This window comes from Danio rerio, chromosome 21 (genome assembly GCF_049306965.1).
Source record: "Danio rerio strain Tuebingen ecotype United States chromosome 21, GRCz12tu, whole genome shotgun sequence".
Taxonomy (NCBI): Eukaryota; Metazoa; Chordata; class Actinopteri; order Cypriniformes; family Danionidae; genus Danio; species Danio rerio.
In genome coordinates, this window is record NC_133196.1 from 8,960,662 (window position 1) to 8,985,025 (window position 24,364).

At 38.2% G+C, this 24,364-nt stretch overlaps 1 protein-coding gene across 3 annotated transcripts; it reads left to right on the forward strand.

Annotated features, from left to right (window-relative positions):
- Positions 1-24,364, forward strand: wdr41 (WD repeat domain 41). Of its 3 annotated transcripts, none has more exons than XR_012396583.1 (13): positions 1-464; positions 3,427-3,542; positions 6,577-6,625; positions 8,560-8,688; positions 8,762-8,824; positions 8,925-9,036; positions 9,328-9,390; positions 10,930-11,031; positions 11,368-11,552; positions 11,731-11,852; positions 13,920-14,002; positions 17,492-22,112; positions 23,472-24,364. XR_012396583.1 is itself a non-coding variant. In NM_001030261.2 (13 exon segments), coding segments are annotated over 13 exon segments (1,350 nt in total). In that variant the 5' UTR covers positions 1-416; the 3' UTR covers positions 24,069-24,364.

A 24,364-nucleotide genomic window follows, 5' to 3' on the forward strand; every position in this document is an offset into this window, starting at 1 on the left:
ACATGAGCTCGCGGATTGTTTGTAGTCAGCAGCTGAAATGTCAAACGCTGTCAAATTTGTCTGATAAAACACCCCGAGTGATAAAAGATGATTTTATATTAAGGCTTCCCTAAAGCGGAAGTCATTCTGCTGATAACTTTGTAGCGTTTTGGATGGAATTTAGAACGCCGGCTCTAAACTGATACATTGTATCAGACGCGCGCGTGACGCGTCCTGTCAGTCAAACCGCGCTACAATGTTTCGATGTGTCACAGATGTAAATATAGATATTCAACTGACGAGACTGATATAGAGTTTTAATAAAGGCTCCTAAACTGGAACATCAGCAGAAGGCACCGGTTTTGCAACATGCAGATACACTGATTTATCTTGCTGTTGATTTGCATGTAAATCTGCTGCCTTTTTAAAATACCAACATGCTGCGATGGATTCTGGGCGGTCGAGAGGCGCAGGGAGCAGTGGAGGTGAGTAAAACCACTGTAAACCAAAGCTGGAGCTCATATGGGTCATTATAGTGTATCAAACTGCTGTCTTTATTTTAAAAACATAGATCATATGAAACATTATGGGATATAACAGAAAATATTTTCTCAAATTATACTGTACCCTATCATTTAATTTCAAAACTGGCAGGCCAGAGGACTGACTGTTTGTTTGTTTATTTATTTATTTATTTATTTATTTATTTATTTATTTATTTATTTATTTATTTATCTTTATGTAATGAATTATGAATAAATATCTAATAATTTTGTTAATATTGCATTTATTAAACATAAGATATATATATATATATATATATATATATATATATATATATATATATATATATATATATATATATATATATATAATTATATATCATTTACTATACATTAAAAATGCAATATAACAAACACTATACAACAGAATTGTTTTAAATGATCTAAAATACACATTTATTAATAACAAAATATGTTTTATTATTATTTTATTATATATGTTTTATTTTAAATTTTTTATATCAAATTTCTTCATTAAAACTAGAAATATAAATTTAAATGCACTGTAAAAATTCCTTCAAGTTTTCTAAACACAAATCGATTAAGGTAACTTGATTTTACAAATTTAAATGGGTTGATCATAAACAATTAAGTAGTGTAAAAAAAAACTCAAGAATTGTTTAGATTCAGCTCATTTTAAGGGTAGTAGTTTGAACAAGTAAAGCAAAAAAAGTGGATATTGAAATTTCAGTTGCAGTTTATTTTGTTATTGATAAATATATAAATTTTTATAAAATTTAAAATATACATTTTCAGTTGTGTGTATAATTTTAATAAAAGTTTTTGTAATGTTATATTTTGTTTATGGTAAATTTAATTTAATAAAATATGTTCTTTCTGTATAGTTTATAATTATTTAAAAAAATATTTAAATTTTAAACTAAATGAAAATCAGGAATGTGGCTTATGGCAGCTAGCTAGAATATATTTATTTTTCATATTTATTTGAGCAAAACATTAATGATAATTCATTTTGTTATGTAACAAGTGATAATATATTTCAGTATACTGTAACAGCGATAATTTACTTAACTTAAAAAAGTGAGTAAATTTGTTGTATCTTGGAACTGTTAAATTGATTTAAAGGTGCTGTATGAACGTTTTTAACTCTTCCAAAGCTTAAAGATACCATAATATATTTGCAGATATATAAGAAACAGGCCAAGGAAACCTTCTTGTTTGTCTGAAAAATAATGCTGAAGTCAGATATTCCGCTATGAAAATATGAGTTACGTGCTGGAACGTCTGTCTTTGTTTTGGTCCCTTTAACCCACCCAATGATAGTTTAGCCAATTATATTTCAGCACCCCGGGTTGCCTTGTTGGAAAACAGTACATTTCATTCATTCATTCATTCATTCATTCATTCAGAAAGGCTCTCTAAACTCTCAAATATTACAAGCATAAACATTTGTTGAGCAGGTTATATTTTAACCCAGTGTCCTCACAACACTCTGCGTGACAAGATTTGTGGTGATAAGCAATTTGGGCTGTTTGCACCAGACGAAACGCAACAGAAATTTAAATACAGCCATTCAGAAGCACAGAATATGCACTCACTCACAAAATAGTAAGGTTTAAAATTTAATTGATACTTATTAAACCTCTTAAACACTATTAAATGTAGATGCTGAATCTCTGATATGTGTTGGTGTGTATTATTTCACAGTTCTAAAATTCAGTTTCATACTGTTTATTTTATTGTCAAGGTCTGAGGTGAACTATCTGCTGCTGTTTTCAGTGTTATGACAATAAGTGTCATGTAAAATGGCATTCAAACTCACATTATTAGCATTTAACACTGAATAAAGCACCTGAGGTGATCAGTCTATCCAGTTGTTCACCTGTGAGAAATAGACGTTTCTAAAATCTAAATTGCAGGCATTGGTTAAGACAAAAACTTCTTTTAATATGGAAAATATTCCCTCTATCACATGCTGCTGCTTTTAGTTAGAACACAATTCGGCTTTAGGCTGAATGGTCGAACTCTCTCCTGTCGCTCCTCAATCTGGCAACATGCGCTTGTTTTAATCCAGGATTATCTTGTTCAACCACTGGGTCTCAAACTTACATACTGCACCTTTAACTTAATTTTTATAATTATGCACAGTTTAGATACTTAATTTTAAGGCCAACAGCTTTGCTCACTTTTTTTAAAAATAACTAATGGCTTTTTACAGTCTAGCTTTAGTTAACAAATCAACCTTAAACTAAACACAACCAATAAAAAGGCATTTTTATAAACAGAAAAAAGCACAGGCTTTAAAATAAATAAATAGCTGAATATTTTTATTAACAATTTCAGATAAAAGCTTATAATTCTGGTATTTCTGTGTGGAGTTTGCATGTTCTCCTTGTGTTGACGTGGGTTTCCTCCGGGTGCTCTGGTTTTCCCACAGTCAAGACATGCGCTATAAATAAATTGGTTTAACAAAATTGGTCTGTGAAAGTGTGTATGAGTGTTTCCCAGTACTGGGTTGTGACTGGAAGGGAGTCCACTATGTAAAACATATGCCACAATAGTTGGCGGTTCATTCCGCTGTGGCGACCCCTAAAAAATAAGGGACTAATCTGAAGGAAAATGAAGGAACCTATTATTCTACAGAAAAGCTGCTATCAGCCATACGTTTGAGCCATGCATTCTCCAACTTCCCGAAACTCCAGAGTTTTGTAGCATGACCCGCATCCATTTTACTGCCATTATTTACCAATAAGCAGCAGACGAGAAACGAGTTTGAGTGTCCAGTTGTCTTAAAGACGAATCTTGGAGTACATGTATCAGAGAGACAGGCCGACGCAGTCCAGCAAACAGCAGTCATTTCAGCACATTCGGAGCTAGATTGAAGCAATGATTCGTTTGTCTATTATATTCCCTCCGTGGGCAGAAGAGCGCGGCGCTGTTCATTGGGGAGGAACAGCCCAAAAACTGCTTCACGGAGATGCAGGTGCTGAAAGGACACTTTGACATTGTTCGATTTCTGGTGCAGATTGATGACTTAAGGTAAGCAATCCTCTTCTCCTCTGACCAGTGATTGACAGCTCCGACCGAGCCAGATCCTCTCCAAAAGCAGACTTACAGAGCGTGACAAGAGCTTAATCATCACAGCTGGAGGGTGTGTGTGTGTGAGTGTGTGTGTGTGCTCTCTTGATAGTGTCCATCTGATCTGGACTCGTCCGCATATTGAGGTAAAGTTGGTTTTATATTCGCACATTGGTCACATGTGACACACTCTCTATATTTTTACCCATGCTACTTTGAATATTTGGTCTGAAATCGCATGCAAGTGTGACTTCAAAACAACATTAGCACTATTTAACTGACTGTGAAAAGTGTTTTACTTTGACAGTCATTGGCTACCAATATGTTTTAACTATTTAGAATTTGCAAAGAGAAGGTCGCTGGTTCGAGTCCCGGCTGAGCCAGTTGGATTTCTGTGTGGAGTTTGCATGTTCTCCCTGTGTTCGCGTGGGTTTCCTCTGGATGCTCCGGTTTCCCCCACAGTCCAAACACATGAGCTATAGGTGGATTAATTCATTCATTTTCTTTTTAGCATGTTCCCTTTATTAATCTGGGGTCGCCACAGCGGAATGAACCGCCAACTTATCCAGCATATGTTTCACCCAGCGGATGCCCTTCCAGCTGCAACCCATCTCTGGGAAACATCCATACACACTCATTCACACTCATACACTATGGATAATATTAGCTTATCCAATTACGCATGTCTTTGGACTGTGGGGGAAACCAGAGCCAACACGGGGAGAACATGCAAACTCCGCACAGAAATGCCAACTGACCCAGCCGAGGCTTGAACCAGCAAACTTCTTGCTCTGAGGCAACAGCACTACCTACTGCGCCACTGCATCGCCCCTATAGTTGGATTGTTAAAGCTAAATTGTCCGTAGTGTATGTGTGTGAATGGGAGTGTATGGATGTTTCCCAGTGATGAGTTGCAGCTGGGTTGCATCCCCTGTGTAAAACGTGCTGAATAAGTTTTTGGTTCGTTCTGCTTTGGCGACTCCTGAAAAATAAAGGGACTAAGCTGAAGGAAAATGTATGAATTAACAAAGAATTCTTCTCTGAAATAACATTGTTAAGGAGAAACTGTGAATGTGCGAGTATAAAGCAGCTTTACCTCACTCATCCGCATGAACAGAGACGGCATGGATGCTTCTGAAAAACTCATGTCTGTACAAACACACATTAAAGAGTAGAGGGATTTATTTTCGTCTGTGTATGTGTGCGTGTTATGGTTAAGATATACTTGCTTGGGCCAGTTTTGATCACTCCTCTACCAAAACATCATGACAGCCGACTAGTGTGTCGTATTTAAATTAATATGTGTGTGTGTGTGTGTGTGTGTGTGTGTGTGTGTCTAATGTGGGTGTATTAAATTGTGTGAAATTTGTATGTGTGCGTATTTTACAATGAGTGTGTGTATATTGTGTATATGTGTTTATATCTGTGTGTGTGTGTATTAAATTGTGTGGTGTGTGTGTATATATGTATGTTTATATCTGTCTGTGCTTATATATATATATATATATATATATATATATATATATATATATATATATATATATATATATATATATATATATATATATATATATATATATATATATATATATATAATATGTGTGTGTGTGTGTGTGTGTGTTTATATCTATCCGTGTGAGCACATATATGTGTAATATATGTGTGTGTGTTACTTTCAAATGTGTGAAATGTATATGTGTGTGTATTTGACAACGTGTGTGTATGTGCTTATATCTGTTTGGGCAAATGTTTGTGTGTGTTAATGTTTGTGTGTGTATTTGACTGTGTGTGTGTGTGTGTGTGTGTGTGTGCGTGTGCGTGTGTGCGCGTACGTGCGTGCGTGTGTGTGTGTTTATATTTGTTTGTGCATACAGTATGTGTGCATGTGTAAGCGTGCGTGCGCGTGTGTATTAACTTGTGTGAATGTGCGTTCATTTCTGTTTGTGCATGTGTGTACGTGCACATGTGTTCGTGTGTTTGCATGTATGTCTAGTGTGTGTGTGTTTGACAAAGTGTGTGTGTATAAAGTGTGTTTATATTTGTGTGTGCGTATGTGTGTCTATGGATGTGTAATGTGTGTGTATTAAAATGTGTATGTGTGTGTATGTTTGACAGTGTGTGTGCATGTGAATGTGTGTTTTAATATTTGTGTAAGTGATGTGTGTATTATGTGATGTGTTTGTGTGTGTATAATATATGTCTATATGACTGCTTGTGTATTTTGCATGTGTTTGTATTGTAAACATATTTGTATTTTTACAGTGTGTGTGTGTGTGATGTGTATATATTTTGCATACTTCACTTTCTGTGTGTTTTTAAGAATGTGTCTGTGTATAAGAGTATGTGCGTGTGTGTGTGATGGTTGGGTTTAGGGGTAGGGTGGGGTTAGGGCAATACACTAAACAGTTTGTACAGTATAAAAACAATGAAAGCCTATGTAAGGTACCCACTTTTCACAAAAACAAACATGTGTGTGTGTGTGTGTGTGTGTGTGTGTGTGTGTGTGTGTGTGTGTGTGTGTGTGTGTGTGTGTGTGTGTGTGTGTGTGTGTGTGTGTGTGTGTGTGTGTGTGTGTGTGTGTGTGTGTGTGTGTGTGTGTGTGTGTGTGTGTGTGTGTGTGTGTGTGTGTGTGTGTGTGTGTGTGTGTGTGTGTGTGACAGAGAGAGAGACTGTGTGTGAGTGTGTGTTCTGGTTGGCTGCTCGTGATGATCTCAGTGCAGTAGGAGAGTTTGAGCTGAGCTCACTGTGCAGAAAATCACTGATTGCTTTTAGAGTCCAGAGTCCTGTTTCTCTTCTTCCATCCCTTTCAAACATCCTGTATTTCATCCCTTTATCACACTTTCATTCTGCTGTTCTTCCTGCACATGATTCATTTCTGAGCTCCGGAGGTCAAAGGTGACCCGAGCGTCACGTTAAACTCCAGCTGTCAGAGTGCGTGCTTCATATTTAATGCCTCAGGCTTCTTCTGTGTGATTTAGTGTGTTTGTGACGGCAGGTTTGCGTCTGCAGGCGATGACGGCCTCGTGCTGATTTGGAATGTTGAGGTGAGCAGAATAAAGTTTATGAATATTCTAATCACATGTTAATGACATGGTACTTGAAATAGGTCAACCTGGTAGGGTTTAAGCACAAATAATATAATAGATAGTGTTAGGAACTATATTTAATATTACTTTTATTGTTTTTATGGCACACTTTTGATTGTGAAAGCACAGTTCTGTGTGTATTAAAGGTGCTGTATGTACGTTTTTGACTCTTCTAAAGCATAAACATACCACAATATGTTTGCAGATATTTAAGAAACATGGCAAGGAAACATTATTCTTTGTCTGAAAAAACGGAACGTCTGTCTTTGTTTTTGCCTCTTTAACCCGCCCACTGCCACTTTAGCCAATTATATTTCAGCACCCCGGGTTGCCTTGGTAGAAAACAGTGCATTTCATTCATTCAGAAAGACTCCCAAAACATGTGTCAGTGACCAAAATGCGATCTATGGTGTACAGTAGCAGACTCAGAAATGAGAGGCAGATTCAGAGTTCCACATGAGGTTTTTAATTAGCAAATAATAAAAATATTACGAGCGTAAACATTAGGTGAATAGGTTACACTGTAACCCCGTGTCCTACCAATACGCTACATTATGAGATTTGCAGTAATAAGCAATTTGGCTGTTTGCACCAGACGAAACACGAAAGAAATTTAAATACAGCCATTCAGAAGCACAGAATATGCACCCACTCACGAGATGGTAAGGTTTAAATTTTAATTGATACTTATTAAACCTCTTAAACACTATTAAATGTAGATGCTGAATCTCTGATATGTGTTGGTTTGCATTATTTCAGAGTTCTAAATTCTGCTTCACACGGCTTATTTTGTCGTCATGATCTGAGGAAAACCATCTGCTGCTGCTTTCAGTATTATGGCAATAAATGTCATGTAAAATGGCATTCAAACTCACATTATTAGCATTTAACACTGAATAAAGTATGTACCTGAGGTGATCAGTCTATCCTGTTGTTCACCTGTGAGAAAGAGTCGCTGTTTCTAAAATATTAATTTCAGGTGTTTGTTAGAACAAAAACTTCTTTTAATATGGAAAATATTCCTTATATCGTATGCCTTTGCTTTTATTTAGAACACGATTTAAATCAGCCTTTAGGCTCGACAGTCTCGCTGTCGGTCACTTTTCTGGCAACTTGTGCTTGCGTTTGTTTTGGTCCAGGAATGCAATATCTAGTTCAGCCACTGGGTGTCAAATTTACATACTGCACCTTTAATGACATGGTACTTAAAGTGGGTCAGAAGTCAGCCTGGTCCAGACTAATAGTGTTTTAGCACAAACAGAATAATAAATAGTATTAGCAATTATATTTAATATTACTTTGATGACTATTTTTAGGAGATTTTTTTAGTGTGGAAACACAGTTTTGTGTGTATTAAAGGTGCTGTATGTACGTTTTTGACTCCTGTAAAGCATAAAAATACCCTATGTTTGCAGATATTTAAGAAACATGCTAGGTGAACATTCTTGTTTATCTGAAAAACAGTGCTGAAAATGTGTTTTCTGTGTCGGAACGGCTGTCTTTGTTTTGGTTCTTTTAACCTGCCCACGCACCCCAAGTTGCCTTGATAGAAAACCGCATATTTCATTCATTCAGTCAGAAAGGCTGTCTGATAAAGGGGTCGAGTGAAAATGTGTTTTCATTCAGGAGTGCAATACCTAGTTCAACCACTGGGTGTCAAACTTGCATACATCTTTAAATATAAACACTTTAATTTGTTTTTGATAAGAATATGTTAGAGTTTAGATTCTCTGCCTGAGCCTAGACTTGACCCAACCTGACCTGACCGGGCTGGGCTGGGCTGATATTTCCTGCCACTATCTTTTGGGCCAGGGCCGGGTCGTGATTAAGAATATGTTTTAGCTGTTGTTGTTTTCTCAGCCTTTTTTAGCCTTTTATTTTGTGTGTTTCAGACTGGTGATTGTTTGTTGGAGTTGCGCGGCCACACACAGCAGATCACAGCGATGACATCATACACCTTCATCAGAGGAGGAAACACACACACAGCTCTCATCACGGCCTCTTCAGATCGAACACTCAGTGTATCCTGAACAAACATCTGATCAAAGGTGTTTGTGTTTTGTGTTACTGTTTACCTCCTTAACTCAGCAGCAGTTGTGGGATCCAGATTCAGGAAACCGAGTGCAGAATATATCAGATCTGCAGTCCTCTGTAAAGGTGTGTGTTGTGTTCCTGTTTCATTGTGCCGATGGTTTGGGGTGTGTGTCTGTTCCTCTTTTAGAGTGTGTTTAGACTGATGTGTGTGTGTGTGTTTCAGTGTTTGCTGGTGTTGAATCTACTGGACATGTGGCTCTCAGGAGGAAATGAACTGTGTGTTTGGAACCAAGACTTTGAGCTGCAGTGTAAAACAGTTCATCACAGTGACACAGGTACACAATCCAAAACACACAGAAACAAATACACACATCAGTATGGAGTTCCTTAAAGTGCAACTTAAATCTGCTGTTGCCTTTTATGTTCATTAAACTAAATTGGCAAAGTAATTTTCTAACTATAATAAGAAGGTTTCTGAAGCTCACCAAGCATGAATTTATTTGGTGAAAATACAGTGAAAACAGTAATATTGTGAAATGTTATTACAGTTTTTAATAACTTGTATCTAGTATCTGATATCTTTACTGATAATGTAATGTATTTTATTTTGTCAATTTATTTGGAAGGAATTTCTGCAATGGTGGAGCTACCGAAGAACTTCATCGCAGCTGCCATGGATAAAGAGATTGGTAACACAGACACACATACTGTACATACATGCATAAATACATACACCGCAAAGATTTTTTCATAAATACTTAGATATTTTTGTCTTGTTTCTAATCCACAATCTAAAATATCTTAAATCTTGAAGCATTTTTCTAGTCAAGCAAAGTTTATTGTCTTGTTTTAGGGTGGGATTAGGGCAATACACAAAACAGTTTGTACAGTATAAAAACAATGGAAGCCTATGTAATGTGCCCACTTTTCAAAAAAACAAATGTGTGTGTGTGTACACAAGTGTGTACTCAGTGGCCATTTTATTAGGTACATCTTACTAGTACCAGGTTTGACCCCCTTTTGCCATCAGAACTGCCTTAATCATTTGTGGCATAGATTCAACAAGGTACTGGAAATATTCCTCAGAGATTTTGCTTCATATTGACATGATAGCATCACGCAGTTGCTGCAGATTTGTCGGCTGCACATGCATGATGCGAGTCTCTCATTCCACCACATCCCAAAGGTGCTCTCTTGGATTGAGTTCTGGTGACTGATGAGGCCATTTGAGTAAAGTGAACTCATTGTCATGTTCAAAAAAACCAGTCTGAGATTCACGCTTCATGACATAATGTGTTATCCTGCTGGAAGTAGCCATTAGAAAATGGGTACAGTGTGGTCAGTTGACATGATGTAGCATTGACACAATGCTCAATTGGTACTAATGGGCCAAACGTGTGCCAAGAACATATCCCCACCACCATAACACCACCACCACCAGCCTGAACTGTCAATGCAAGGCAGGATGGATCCATGTTTTCATGATGTTGACGCCAAATTCTGACCCCACCATCTGAATGTCGCAGCAGAAATCAAGACTCATCAGACGAGGGAATGTTTCTTCAATCTTCTATTGTCCAATTTTGGTGAGCCTGTGTGAATTGTATTCTCTGTTTCCTGTTCATAGCTGATAGGAGTGGCACCCGGTGTGGTCTTCTGCTGCTGTAGCCTATCCGTCTCAAGGTTGGACGTGTTGTGTGTTCAGAGATGCTCTTCTGTATACCTCGGTTGTAACGAGTGCTTATTTGAGTTACTGTTGCCTTTCTATCAGCTCAAACCAGTCTGGCCATTCTCCTCTGACCTCTGGCATCAACAAAGCATTTGCACCCACAGAACTGCCACTCACTGGATATTTTCTCTTTTTTGGACCATTTTCTGTAAACCCTAAAGATGGTTGTGTGTGAAAATCACTGTAGATCATCAGTTTCTGAAATACTCAGATAAGCCCGTCTGGCACCAACAACCATGCCACGTTTAAAGTCACCTAAATCACCTTTCTTCCCCCATTTTGATGCTTGGTACGAACTGCAGCAGACTGTCTTGACCATGTCTACATGGCTAAATGCATTGAGTTGCTGCCCTGTAATTGGCTGATTAGAAATTTGCGTTAACAAGCAGTTGGACAGGTGTGCCTAATAAAGTGGCCGGCGATTGTATATATATACACATATAAACACTTTAAACAAATACTTTTTTAAACATTTATTTGTGTTTGTCTGATGTTTCAGTGATCTTCAAGTTGAACGTGTCTGGCTCAGATGTTGCAGTGATGGCCATCCGTCATCTAGCAGACCATCAGGACACCATTCATTCTCTCATCAGCATCAACGGTCAGACCTGTGTATCCACACTCATGTTTGGATATCTTACAGCAGCTACACTGACAAAAATATCTGCTTATTAAGTTTCCATATTTTGTGATTCACAAGTGTTTTCTGTTTATTTACAGTTGTGAATTGCATTATGGGATCTCTGCTGTTTACTTTTGATGTTGAAAATACAATTGAACAAAGTGATTTTTACTGACATAAAATTTTCATAATGAAATTAAGGAGCGTAAATAAATGAGGGGGGGGGGTAAAAATAAAAACAAGAATCACAAAATATGTAAAAATGCTCATTTCTGGATGTTATTGTGTATTGTTGTCGGCTGTTCTTGGTTTCAGATGGCTTGTTTGCGAGTGGCTCTCATATCGGTGAGCTCATCATTTGGGATTCAGTTGATTGGACGATCCAGGGTTATGAGCTCATATTGTGGGAGGAGTCAAAGGGAGACGGCCATTCAGAGGTCAAGGTGACTCAGCAGAAGCAAATCGAGAGGTCCATTCAACACATGAGCTCAGACGGAGAGGTAAATGAGAAATCACACAGTGATAATACATTACAAGAGAAAATATTAGGCCTTTTTTCTATCAGCCAAATGTTTGAACCTTTTTTAACGTTTCAAAAGTCTTTAATATGTTCACCAACGCAATATTGGATTTTCTATAGGCACTGTATGTTTCCTTACGTGGTCAAATCTCTCTCAGCTTTTAGTGGCAGCGGTGGGCAGTGGTCTGTATGTTTATAATGTGCTGACGAAGACTGTGGTGGCCTACAGAAAAATGGCCCACGACTCCAACGTCCTGCACACCATGATCCAGACGGACGGGTATGAACATGCATGAGCGTTTTTATATTTGAAGAAATATGTCAACAGTGTTGTGGAAAGATAGTTTTTAAAGTAGTGCAATGCAATATTGAGTTACTCCTCTTAAAAAAGTAACTAGTTGTATTGCTTAGTTACTTTTTATGGAAAGCAATGCATTATGTTACTGTTAAGCTACCTTTTCTGACATTTTTATAAATAATTTTATTGTTTCAAAAGAAAAAGTGATACATACTGTATTATTAACCAAATACCAACCAAAGAACACCCACCCCATACTGACTGAGCATAAAAATATATACACATGCAGAAATAAATACCTAATAGTAATAAAATTCTACTACTGCAACTATTACTACTAATAATTACTAAATAAATAACAATAAAAAAAACATACATACAAATATACATACAGTTGAAGTCAAAAATTATTAGCCCCTTTGATTTTATTTCTTTTTTTTAAATTTCCCAAATGATGTTTAACAGAGCAAGGGAATTTTCACAGTATGTCTGATAATATTTTTTCTTCTGTCTTATTTGTTTTATTTAGGCTAGAATAAAAGCAGTTTTTACATTTTTCTAAAACCAATTTAAGGTCATTATTATTAGCCCCTTTAAGCTTTATTATGTTTTGATAGTCTACAAAACAAACCATAGTTATGCTATAACTTGCCTAATTACCCTAACCTGCATAGTTACCCTAATTAACCTAGTTAAGCCTTTAAATGTCACTTTAAGCTGTACTTGAAAAATATCTAGACTTCAACTATATATATATATATATATATATATATATATATATATATATATATATATATATATATATATATATATAAAGAGAATTAATTTATATATATATATATATATATATATATATATATATATATATATATATATATATATATATATATATATATATATAAATTAATTTTCTTTTCATTTTCTTAGTCCCTTTATTAATCTGGGGTCGCTACAGCGGAATGAACCGCCAACTTATCCAGCATATGTTTTACGCAGCGGATGCCCTTTCAGCTGCAACCCATTACTGGGAAACATCCATACACACTCATTCACACACATACACCATGGACAATTTAGCTTACCCAATTCACCTATAGCGCATGTCTTTGGACTTGTAGGGGAAACCGGAGCACCCGGAGGAAACACGTGGAGAACATGCAAACTCCACACAGAAACGCCAACTGACCCTGCCAAGACTCGAACCAGCAACCTTCTTGCTGTGAAGCGATTGTGCTGCGCCACCGTGATGCCCCACGTTCATTTTAATTCAGCCTTTTTTTTTTTTAACAAAAAGAGCTAATTATTCATTTGCCACAGCATAATGAACTGTCAACTTATCCAGCATAGGTTTTATACAGCAGATGCTCTTCCAGTTGTAACCCAGTACTGGGAAGCGCCCATACACACTCATTCACACACATTCATACGCTACAGATAATTCATTTTATCCAATTCACCTGTTCAGCTTAGTCTCTGCGTACAAGTGGGCACAGCCATTTGAATCTTTTTCGCTCGAGACTTCCGGTCTCATTTACTTCCATTCTTTTAAAGACGTTACAAAAATGAGCGCACTTCTTCACTTCTTCAATAAGTTCAATAGTGCATGTCTTTGGACTGTGGGGGAAGGGGGCTTAGTCCCTTTATTAATCTGGGGTCGCCACAGCAGAATGAACCGCCAACTTATCCGGCATGTGTTTTACGCAGCGGATGCCCTTCCAGCCGCAACCCATCACCGAGAAATACCCACACACTCACTCATTCACACACACACACACACACTCATATACACTACGGTCAATTTTAGCATATCCAATTCACCTGAACCACATGTGTTTGGACTGTGGGGGAAACCGGAGCACCCGGAGGAAACCCACACTAACACGGGAATGCCAATTGACCCAGCCGAGGCTCGAACCAGTGACCTTCTTGCTTTGAGGCAAATGTGCTACCCACCGCGCCACCCTGTTGCCACCCTCGCTTTACCTATCATGTGTTATACACCAGCACTGGTCCAAATGAGGTTTTGAGAAGTGTGTGTGTTTGTTTCAGGCTGATGTCGTGTTCTGAGGACGGCAGCGTGAGGATGTGGGAATTACAGGACCTCCCCCTTCCTGCTGAGCCCGCCTCCTCAGGTGAGCAGGGCACGCCTCCTCTGATGTCTACCTTCCACTCATCTGTTTTTTTCTTTGCTCTTTCTTTGCGTTTTCAGCCCATCATTTCATCTATTTATTTACTTATGCAAATGTGTGTAAATATATATATATATATATATATATATATATATATATATATATATATATATATATATATATATATATATAGACACTGAATCTAATCAATTCATGTAAATTAATTGTGTAAATTTATCCAGATTTTCTATGTTCATTTATTCATTTTCCTTTGATCTGGTCCCTTATTTATCAGGGGTCACCACAGTGGAATGAACCACCAACTATTCCGGCATATGTTTTACACAGCGGATGTCCTTCCAGCCGCAACCCAGCACTGGGAAACACCCATAAACACTCACATTCACACACAATCCACAGCCAAATTAGCTTATTTAATTCACCTATAGCGCATGTGTTTGGACTGTGGGGAAAACGGGAGCACCCGGAGGAAACCCAAGCCAACATGGGGAGAACATGCAAACTACACACAGAAATGCCAACTAACCACTGAGCCACCATGCCGCCCAATTTTCCAGTTATTTATGTATTTATTTAAGTGTCCAAATAGAAATTGATGCAGTTTAATATTAATTTCAGCATTATTATTGAATGATATGCAAATAATGAGATCGTTTATGTACAATCCTGTCTGTGTTGGATTATGGATCTAAATAAATGTTTTACTTTATGTGTAAAGTATTCAGTTCCTATTCTCTTAAAATACTTCTGCTTAAACCTGCAGAATTTTTTATAGCAAAAAATGTCCGCAGATTCTGTCTGGCCCTGCAGCTTTTAGGAAAGCACACTCATTCAAAAATGGGAAAGTTTTCTGTAAAGGTTTGTGCACACCAACGTTTTTCGAGATGTTTTTTTGGCATTTCAAGCCATTTTCACTGCAGTGGAGCCGTGCAAAATCACTCCACATGTTAGATGGCATTTCATGAAAAACTGAAAAACCTCAGTACACAAGGTGTCGCTGCGCAATTTTGCTCTTCTGACACTTGATTGTCGCACAGAAGTCAAACTCACGATTATTCCACGTGTAATCTGGGTTAGCTTTTTCCACCTTTTTTATTTACTTATTTTATTTTGCAAAGATTACAACAAAAGATTGTACAGTACTGTACAGGATGTCTGGTAACCAGAAAGAAAAATTACAAATTGAATTCAATAGCAACACACAAGCCCGAATTACAGAAATAATTCAAGGACAAAAAGTGCAGAGGTTTTCCTCCGAGTGCTCCTGTTTCCCCCCACAATTCAAATACATGCGCTATAGGGGAAATGGGTAAACAAAAATTCCCCATAGTCTCTGAGTGTGTGTGTGTAAATGTCAGAGTGTATGGGTGTTTCCCAGTGCTGGATTGCGGCTGGAAGTGCATCCCCAACAGCTAAGCCACAGTCATATCACCCTGCAGCCCAAGACCGGTTCCTCACTGAAGCTAAGCAGGGCTGAGCCTGGTCAGTACCTGGATGGGAGACCACAAGGGAAAGCTAGGTTGCTGTTGGAAGTGGTGTTAGAGAGGCCAGAAGGGGGCGCTTAACCTGTAGTCTGTGTGAGTCCTAATGCCCCAGTATAGCTAAGGGGACACTATACTGTCTGTGTGCGCGGCCTTTCGGATGAGACGTTAAACCGAGGTCCTGACTCTCTGTGGTTGTTTAAAATCCCATGGCACTTCTCGTAACCCCGGTGTCCTGGCCAAAGTCCCTCAATCAGCCCTTACGATCATGGCCTCCCAATCATCCCCATCCACTGTCCCTTCACTCTACCAATAGCTGATGTGTGGTGAGCGCACTGGCGCCGTTGTCCTTTTGCTGCAAGTCGCATCATCCAAGTGGGTGCTGCACACTGGTGGTGGTGTGGAGAGACCCTCCTCATGATTGTGAAGAGCTTTGGGTGTATGGCCATACACGATAAATGCGCTATTTAAATACACATTACATCCGCTGCGTAAAACATATGCTGGAATAGTTGGCGGTTCATTCCACTGTGGCGACCTCTGATAAATCAGAGACTAAGCCGAAGGAAAGAGTAGGAGAATAAAGATCCTGCAAAATAATCCAGTCAGTAGATACTAGCATAAAGTTTAACCTCCTCCACTACAGCACACCTACAGCCGGTCAAACTTTTGTGGGAAAAAGTTCTATGCTATAAAAAAGAAGGGAAATAAAAATGAAGTCCTATTTGATTTGCGATTCCTGCGTGCTAATCTAGACCATTTTGTGCTTGAGCGCCACCAAGTGGACTTTTACTGTTACTTCTGCAGCTCATGGCATCCGGATAAAAGCATCAATCTCATTGGTTGACTAGTGTTTTTAGCACAATGCATCAAACCAAAAATAATAACAAGTCCACGTTTTTTCTGCCTGCTGTTTTTGTGCATTGCTATGCAGACTCGCATTAGCTGTCTTTGTTTCATCATGGAATGCTAAAGGGATTGTTACGCGTTTAAGTTGTTAAAATATTAAATGGATGAAACGGAACAATCAGTGAGTCTGCATTAATAGAGTTCTCGTAAAATACACACTGGTAGCCGTTAGCAAAACAAGATCTCATATAGTCTAATTCTCATGAAGATCATTCGACTACTCACTAGACATTAAACTGAGCTGCACAGGTTTATCTAAAAGATCAATCCCTTAATAAAGAGAAAACTAGAACACAGCCATCGCAATAAAACTAAGCGAATAAACACAAGTGAACAGGCCGACAAATGTGAGGAGACTGGCTGTGAGCCAAGCGCTCCTCAAGAACAGTGCAAGCGCACGGCTTTTATACTGCGCGGACCCAATCTTTATTGACGCGCCGATTGAGTGACGATGGTGATTGACAGCCTACTCGACCAATGGTTGCACACCTGAAACAGGACAGGATACACAACGAGAGAGAGAGAAGAGAAGGCAAAACAAACAACACCACAAAACATACGTGAAACGTAACAGGATAGTTCACCCAAGAATCTAAATCTACTCACTTTTTACTTTGTAAGTAAAAAAAACTTTGTAAGTGCTTCCAAGCCTTTATGAGTTTCTTTCTTCTGCTGAGCACAAAAGAAAATATCTTGAAGAAAGCCGAAAACCTGTAACCATTGACTTCCATAGTAGAAAAAAAAAAACAAATACTATGGAAGTCAATGGTTACAGGTTTCCAACATTCTTCTAAATATCTTCTCTTGTGTTCAACAGAAGAAACAAACTCATAAAGTAAAGCGTGAGTAAATGATGACAGATTTGTAATTTTGGGGTGAACTATTCCTTTAAGTGTCGATAAAGTTAAGCATAAAAAGCATTTTATGACATTTTAAATAACTGTAAAAAATAAGATACATATGTTTGACAAAAATAAATCAAAAAGAGTGCAAAAAAGTCTGTATTACACTTGGTGTGATGCTTGTAAACTTGCACAGTGTTTTAAAGGTGTGTGTGAGTAATTGAGTCTTTCTCTGTCAGGGTTTTTCGGGATGTTCGGCACTTTCGGCAGGTCCAGCAAGCACGCAGGACCCCCAGCCAAGAAACTCCCAGAAGTCCCAGATCTGCGTTCATTGGAGCTCATCGGAGATCTGATTGGCCACTCTGGAGCCGTGCAGGTATGATGATAAGAGTCATGTGGATTACAGACATGTTTTCAGCAACTGCTTTATGATGAAAGCTTTCACTTATAGACCCTTTTCACATATCCGGGTTTCTCAGCAGTGGAAGTCTGTTTTATTTTACAATCCTGTTTTCTGAAGTAATAAAAGAAAAATGCCACAAAGGTGTTATTAAGACTTTCAGAAAAGGGGAAGAAATAGTGTGAGACTCATAACGGCAGTCAGAAGAGAGAACTACGTCAACTTTACTCTCAGCCCTAAATAATGCTGCTTTAGAAACACGGTGCATATGCGGTTATTTGTTGTTTTTTGTAATTTGATGCAAAGATGATACATACATAAATGCATATAAATGCTCATACTTAAAAAAAAATCTAAATATTAAAAGCTTAAAGGATTTAATATTTTGATGACTGTTTAACGTGTCATAACAGTCTTGTGAAAAGGGTCCATCATTTTTTTCTTGTTAGAAGTCAGTGATCTTGCATGGTTTTAACCTGCAGTTTAATTAAAGTATGTGACGGGGTGAAGAATGTTATTTTCATTTCAGGTCATAGTTATTAGCCCTCCCTGCATATTTTATCGTAAATTTCTGTTTAACGAAGATTTTTTCAACAAATTTCTAAACATAATAGTTTTAATAACTCATTAATAAATCTTTGCCATGATGACAGTAAATTATACTTGACTAGATAAGATACTAATATTCAGTTTAAAGTGACATTTAAAGGCTTAACTAGGTTTATTAGGTCATTGTATAACGATGGTTTGTTCTGTAGAGGGCAAATAATATTGACCTTTAAAGGGCACCTATGGTAAAAAATCTACTTTTCAAGCTGTTTGGACAGATCTGTGTGTTGGTATAGTGTATAGACCGTCATACTGGGGGGATATGAACACACCCAGTCCTTTTTTTTCAATTTAACTACAAAAAAAGGGTCGGCCAATTGGAGCTGTTTTCAAATCGATCGCACCATTACGTAGGTGTGCGATCCCCCCGCCCACCGAATTGATTGACAGCTGCGCGCATTAACATGTTCCGGTAGTCGCGTGTATATGTCAACGAGACCAGACAGACATACGCAAAGCAACCGGGAATAAAAGGTCTGTTCTGTTCGCTAGGATCAGCAATCATCATCAAATGTGATTAAGAGTGAGTTTCACATGTTTAAAGTGTTTTAAAACAGAGTATGTGTGTAATTAATTACAGCGTTTTACTTCAGCTTTACTTCATCAGCACAGCCGCGTGTCAGAACAATTATAAAAGAAGACGCTTCAATCCCGGTTTGTGGAAGTTAAATCAGGTTTATTTTGTACATTAGCATAACAGATATCCACACAGTACTTGAGGTTAGCCTTAACTAAGCTAAGCGCGCTCTGTCTGTCTGTCTGTCTGTCTGCCTGCCTGCCTGCCTGTGTGTGTGTGTGTGTGTGTGTGTGTGTCATCTGCGGTGTGCGTGCGTGCGTGCGTGCGTGTGTGTGTGTGTGCGCGCGCGCGTTTACTTTGTAACGATATTGTGTGTGACTCATCAATGCAACTTCACAATACTGATTAGTAAAGGTTAGTTCTTAGTGTAGTATCTCACAAACGCTACGTGAGACCTTCTTCCTTTAAGTCTGTCTGTTGTCTGACGCAGCTGAGGGAGGAGGCATGTAGAAACAGTAGGCGGGAAAGACTCGTCTTAAAGGCGCAGTACGACAAAACCACCCCCTGCTGGAAATCAGTATAAAACAGCATCTTGTAAAAGGTATAATGAAAAATCTGATGGGTATTTTTATCTGAAACTTTATATACACATTCTAGAGACGCAAAAGACTTATATTAAATCTGAAAAAAGGGGTAACCTAGGTGCCCTTTAAGGGCCATGAAACCCCCCCCCCCTCCCCCCCCCCTGTCTCCGCAGGGTGTTTTAACACCTCTAATTTAAAAAAAAGTCAGGAAAGTGGGTGAGTCCAGCTTTGTTTAGGTGTTGAGTGGCGAAAGAGGGAAGGGTTTGCATGAAAAGGGAGTTTCCATATGTGTATGTGCTGATTTTCACAGAGGCAACAATAACACAGACGTAGGGGAGATAGACAGTGACTGCGGACATCAGTAGTTAAATTATTTGCCTTAATCTGAATAAAACAATAATATGATTTGGGTGTTTACATGAGTTGCTTTTTGAATGTTTCTTTCACGATTCCGTTTTACATGTTATAGCACATAATTGGATTAACGTCATTGCGTCACCGCGCTATCCACATTTCCTCCAGTTTCATGTGATTTTGGGTCTTTCATTTTTAATTAGCCGACTTTAACTGCAGTTTGGCACTATCATTCAGGAACGAGATAATGGAGGAACTGCTGGAAGAGTGTTGTTTTAATGGAATGTTTGATACCGCATGCCATATGGGAGAAAAATACCCTCCATATTTCTCTGTAACTTGGATGCACCTGGTAGGTGCAGAGAAAAAATGTCAAACAGCTGTTTGCGTATAGACTAATTTGTCACAAAATGCAGTGAAAATCTTACACGACATTAATAGTTTGATTAAGGTGTTTACATGTTTATATTGGGAGAGCAGCATTTACAGCAGATCTTTCAGTCCATAATGTTGTAGCGATATTAATGGACTGTAAACATAGTAACTAAATCAGTTTTACTAAGGTATGTCTTTGAACACTGAAAGAGTACTGCTGACGATAAACATAAAATAAATATTAAAGAAAGAACATTGATCACACACTTAGCAAAACTGTACAGACAGAACAAAAAACACCCACTGGAGTTGTGTCTTTTTTTTAAAAGAAGATGAGTGGTAAATCCGGATTTCAGCATTTGCAGATGCGAAAAGACACAGCTTCAAAATGTCTTTTCAAACCCAAAGAACGAATTTGCTCAAAATAACGCAAAAACAATCCATTTTCATTTTTTTTTTAAATGAAATATACATGTCCAAATAGTGTTTTTAGCAACATGGGACATATATATGTCTGTAAACATCTCACACTTTGTGTTTTGGTGTTTCATGACATTTTAAAATACTTAAAAAAAAAATTAAAAACTACTTTTATTCTAGCCGAAAAAATAACAAATAGGACTTTCTCTAGAAGAAAAAAATAATATAGGAATCACTGTGAAAAATTCCTTGCTCTATCAAACATCATTTGTGAAATATTTGAAAAAGAAATTCACAGGAGGGCTGATAATTCTGACTTCTGCTGTATATATAGTGTAACTCAAAGTGTCTGCATTCATATGACGGCGCAGTGATATGCTGAAGGCAAACACATGATCATTTCTCTGCTGTATTGAAGAGTGGTCTTTAGCAGCTCCAGGAACTCCAGCATTCTTCAACTGTACACACACACAGCTAATAATAGAAGAGCAGCTCATTCAGAGATGTTTTCCTGTCCTCCACCCGCTCAGCCTCTCTCTTCCTGCGCTTCTGACGTTCAGGGTTAAAAACACTACTGGAAGTCCCAACCAAGGGCTCGGCCTGTCTGTCTTAGAAATGTGACCCTGGACCACAACACCTTCCTTCTGTTGCACTTGAAGGAATAACCAAACAATACACCGAGGAGTAAAAACATTGGTTTCTTTTATTCAATACCTCATTAGAAGTTTAGGTAAAAAAATAAGTGTTCAGTGTAGTATTTGGTAGATTTCTGTATTTTGTAAATATATACAGTTAGGTCCATAAATATTTGGACATTATAGGCCCTTTCACACAGTGATACCGGTAAATATCCGGAAAATTTCCGGAACGACTTTCCCGGTAAATTCAAAAAAGCGCTGTTCACACAGGCGAGGACGTTACGGAAATTTTCCGGAAAAGAGCATTCACACATCCATCGCAAAATGCCGGTAAATTCTGACATCATTAACCAGAAATGAGCTTTAAACGGCTGTGCTTGTGTTTGTAAACATTTGACTGCATTACAAACTCTTCGGATGGATCAGTATTGAGTACAACTCCAATGAAAACATATAGAGGAACACTTTCGCATGTCGAGATGTTCATGATATGTGTGTGTGCTGGCGCTATGGGTGCTCGCGGGCACACGCAAAGCTTGAAGGTAAACAAACAACGGATTATCATAAACATTTTATCGATGATTATTTACACAGTTAGCATTAAGAAGGAACATAGAAACATTATCTGACTAACATCTAGCAGTTAAAGGTGTGTGGAAAATATTCAAAGGCTTTTATTTAAAGCAGGTGTTTCACGTCAGCACGTTCTAGACGTGGACGCGGTCTTTACGGCAATCTTCCTTCTGCATTCACACAGCTCAGCATTCCGGCAAATTACCGGTAATGTTACAACTTCTCTTTCCGGAAAATAGCCAGAACGAATTTACCGGTATTTTCAAAAAGGGCCTGTTCACACATACAACCTTTCCGGAAAATTGCCGGTAATTTTCCGGAAAGGTCTGTATGTGTGAAAGGGGCTACACAATTCTAACATTTTTGGCTTTATACACCAACACAATGCATGTGAAATGAAACAAAGATGTGCTGTAACTGCAGACTCTCAGCTTTAATTTGAGGGTATTTTCATTCAAATCAGGTGAACAGCGTAGGAATTATAGCAGTTTGCAAATGTGCCTCCCACTTGTTAAGGGTCCAAAAGTAATTGAACAGAATAATAATCATTCATTCATTCATTTTCTTGTTGGCTTAGTCCCTTTATTAATCCGGGGTCGCCACAGCGGAATAAACCGCCAACTTATCCAGCAAGTTTTTACGCCGCTTATGCCCTTCCAGCCGCAACCCATCCACACACTCATTCATACACACACTCATACACTACGGACAATTTAGCCTACCCAATTCACCTGTATAAGACATATTTTTACTCTCTTGCCTTTGACTGATGCATGCATGTTATTTTTTATTATTTATATTTTAGTATTACTTTTAAATATATTTCATTGTATTTTAATACCAGTTATTTTTAGTTTTATTGTCTAGTTTATTTTATTGTAAAGCACTTTGGATCAACTACGGTTTTGTTAAATTGTGCTCTATAAATAAAGTTTGCCTTGCCTTGCCTGTACCGCATGTCTTTGGACTGTGGGGGAAACCGGAGCACCCGGAGCAAACCCACGCGAATGCAGAGAGAACATGCAAACTCAGAAACGCCAACTGAGCCGAGGCTCAAACCAGCGACCTTCTTGCTGTGAGGTGACAGCACTACCTACTGTGCCACTGCTTCGCCAGAATAATAATCATAATTTAAATTTTCACGTTTTTAATACTTGGTTGCAAATCCTTTGCAGTCAATTACAGACTGAAGTCTGGAACGTTTAGACATCACCAGACGCTGGGTTTCATTCCTGGTGGTGCTCTGCCAGGCCTCTACAGCTGCTGTCTTCAGTTCCTGTTTGTTCTTGGGGAACTTTCCCTTCAGTGCTCAATCGGATTTAGGTTAGGAGATTGACTTGGCCATTGCATAACATTCCACTTCTTTCTCTTCAAAAACTCCTTGGTTGCTTCTGCTGTATGCTTTGGGTCATTCTCCATCTGGACTGGAAAGCACCGTCTAATGAGTTCTGAAGTATTTGGCTGAATATTGAGCAGATAATATATAACACTTCAGAATTCATCCAGCTTCTGTCAGCAGTCACATCATCCATAAATACAACCACGCCATGTCACTACAACCACTATGCTTCACTGCTTAGGATCATGAGCAGTTCCGTTCCTTCTCCATACTCTTCTCGTCCCACCCAATTGTCTTATTACTTTTGGACCCTTAACAAGTGGGAGGCACAAATGCAAACTGCTGTAATTCCTACACTGTTCACCTGATTTGGATGTAAATACCCTCAAATTAAAGACAACAGTCTGCAGTTAAAGCACATCTTTGTTGTTTGTTTCATTTCAACTACATTGTGTTAGTGTGTAAGGGATTGTAATACTCTTTTTATCTGGGTGGAGTGCTAGTCCACTATGGAACCCCAGCAAGAAGATGATGACAGATGATGATTATTAATGTTTTATCTCTTTAGAATGTGGCACTTTACATCCTCAAGTATTTCACAGTTCTAAAATTAACAGAGGTGATAACAGGTGTGGCTAAATGGTCATGCATGCACATTTACCACTCATCCACTCATGAAAATGAAAGCAAACTTGACTATTACTGACAGAATGCCGTCAGTGTTTTGAACACTGATGTCCAATATGATTTCACTGTTTGGAATTTACAATGAATATACTTTTCAGAAATTATATTATTCAGGAAAGACTCAAAAACCAAATTTACCTTAATCTAATGAAAACTGTGTGTGTGTTTTTGTGTTTGAGATGTTTGTGAGTTTTGAGCAGAAGGCTCTGGTCACCTGCTCCACTGATCATCTGCTGATCGTCTGGAAGGATGGAGAGCTTCAGTCTCAGCTGCGCAGCCTCGCCGTCTTCCAGAAACTGGAGGAAAACCAGCAGCTCTGAGCAAACCTTCATCATCTTCATCTTCATGCGTGGACTCAGCTCATGTGGTAAATCTGCCTTACTAACATCTGCAAAGCCTGCACAGCAGCAGCAGTGTTTTTAACGTCACATCATTCACTGTGATTTTTAGTTGTGTGGTTTTAATGTGATGCTTTTATGACTGTTTTATATTTGATATGTGTATATATTGTGTGATCGATGACGTTTTTAATGGTAACACTTCACGTTTAAAGTCTCGTTTGTTATTATAAGTTCATTTGTTGGGTAAAGACATTAAAAAGTGTAAAGCATTTTAA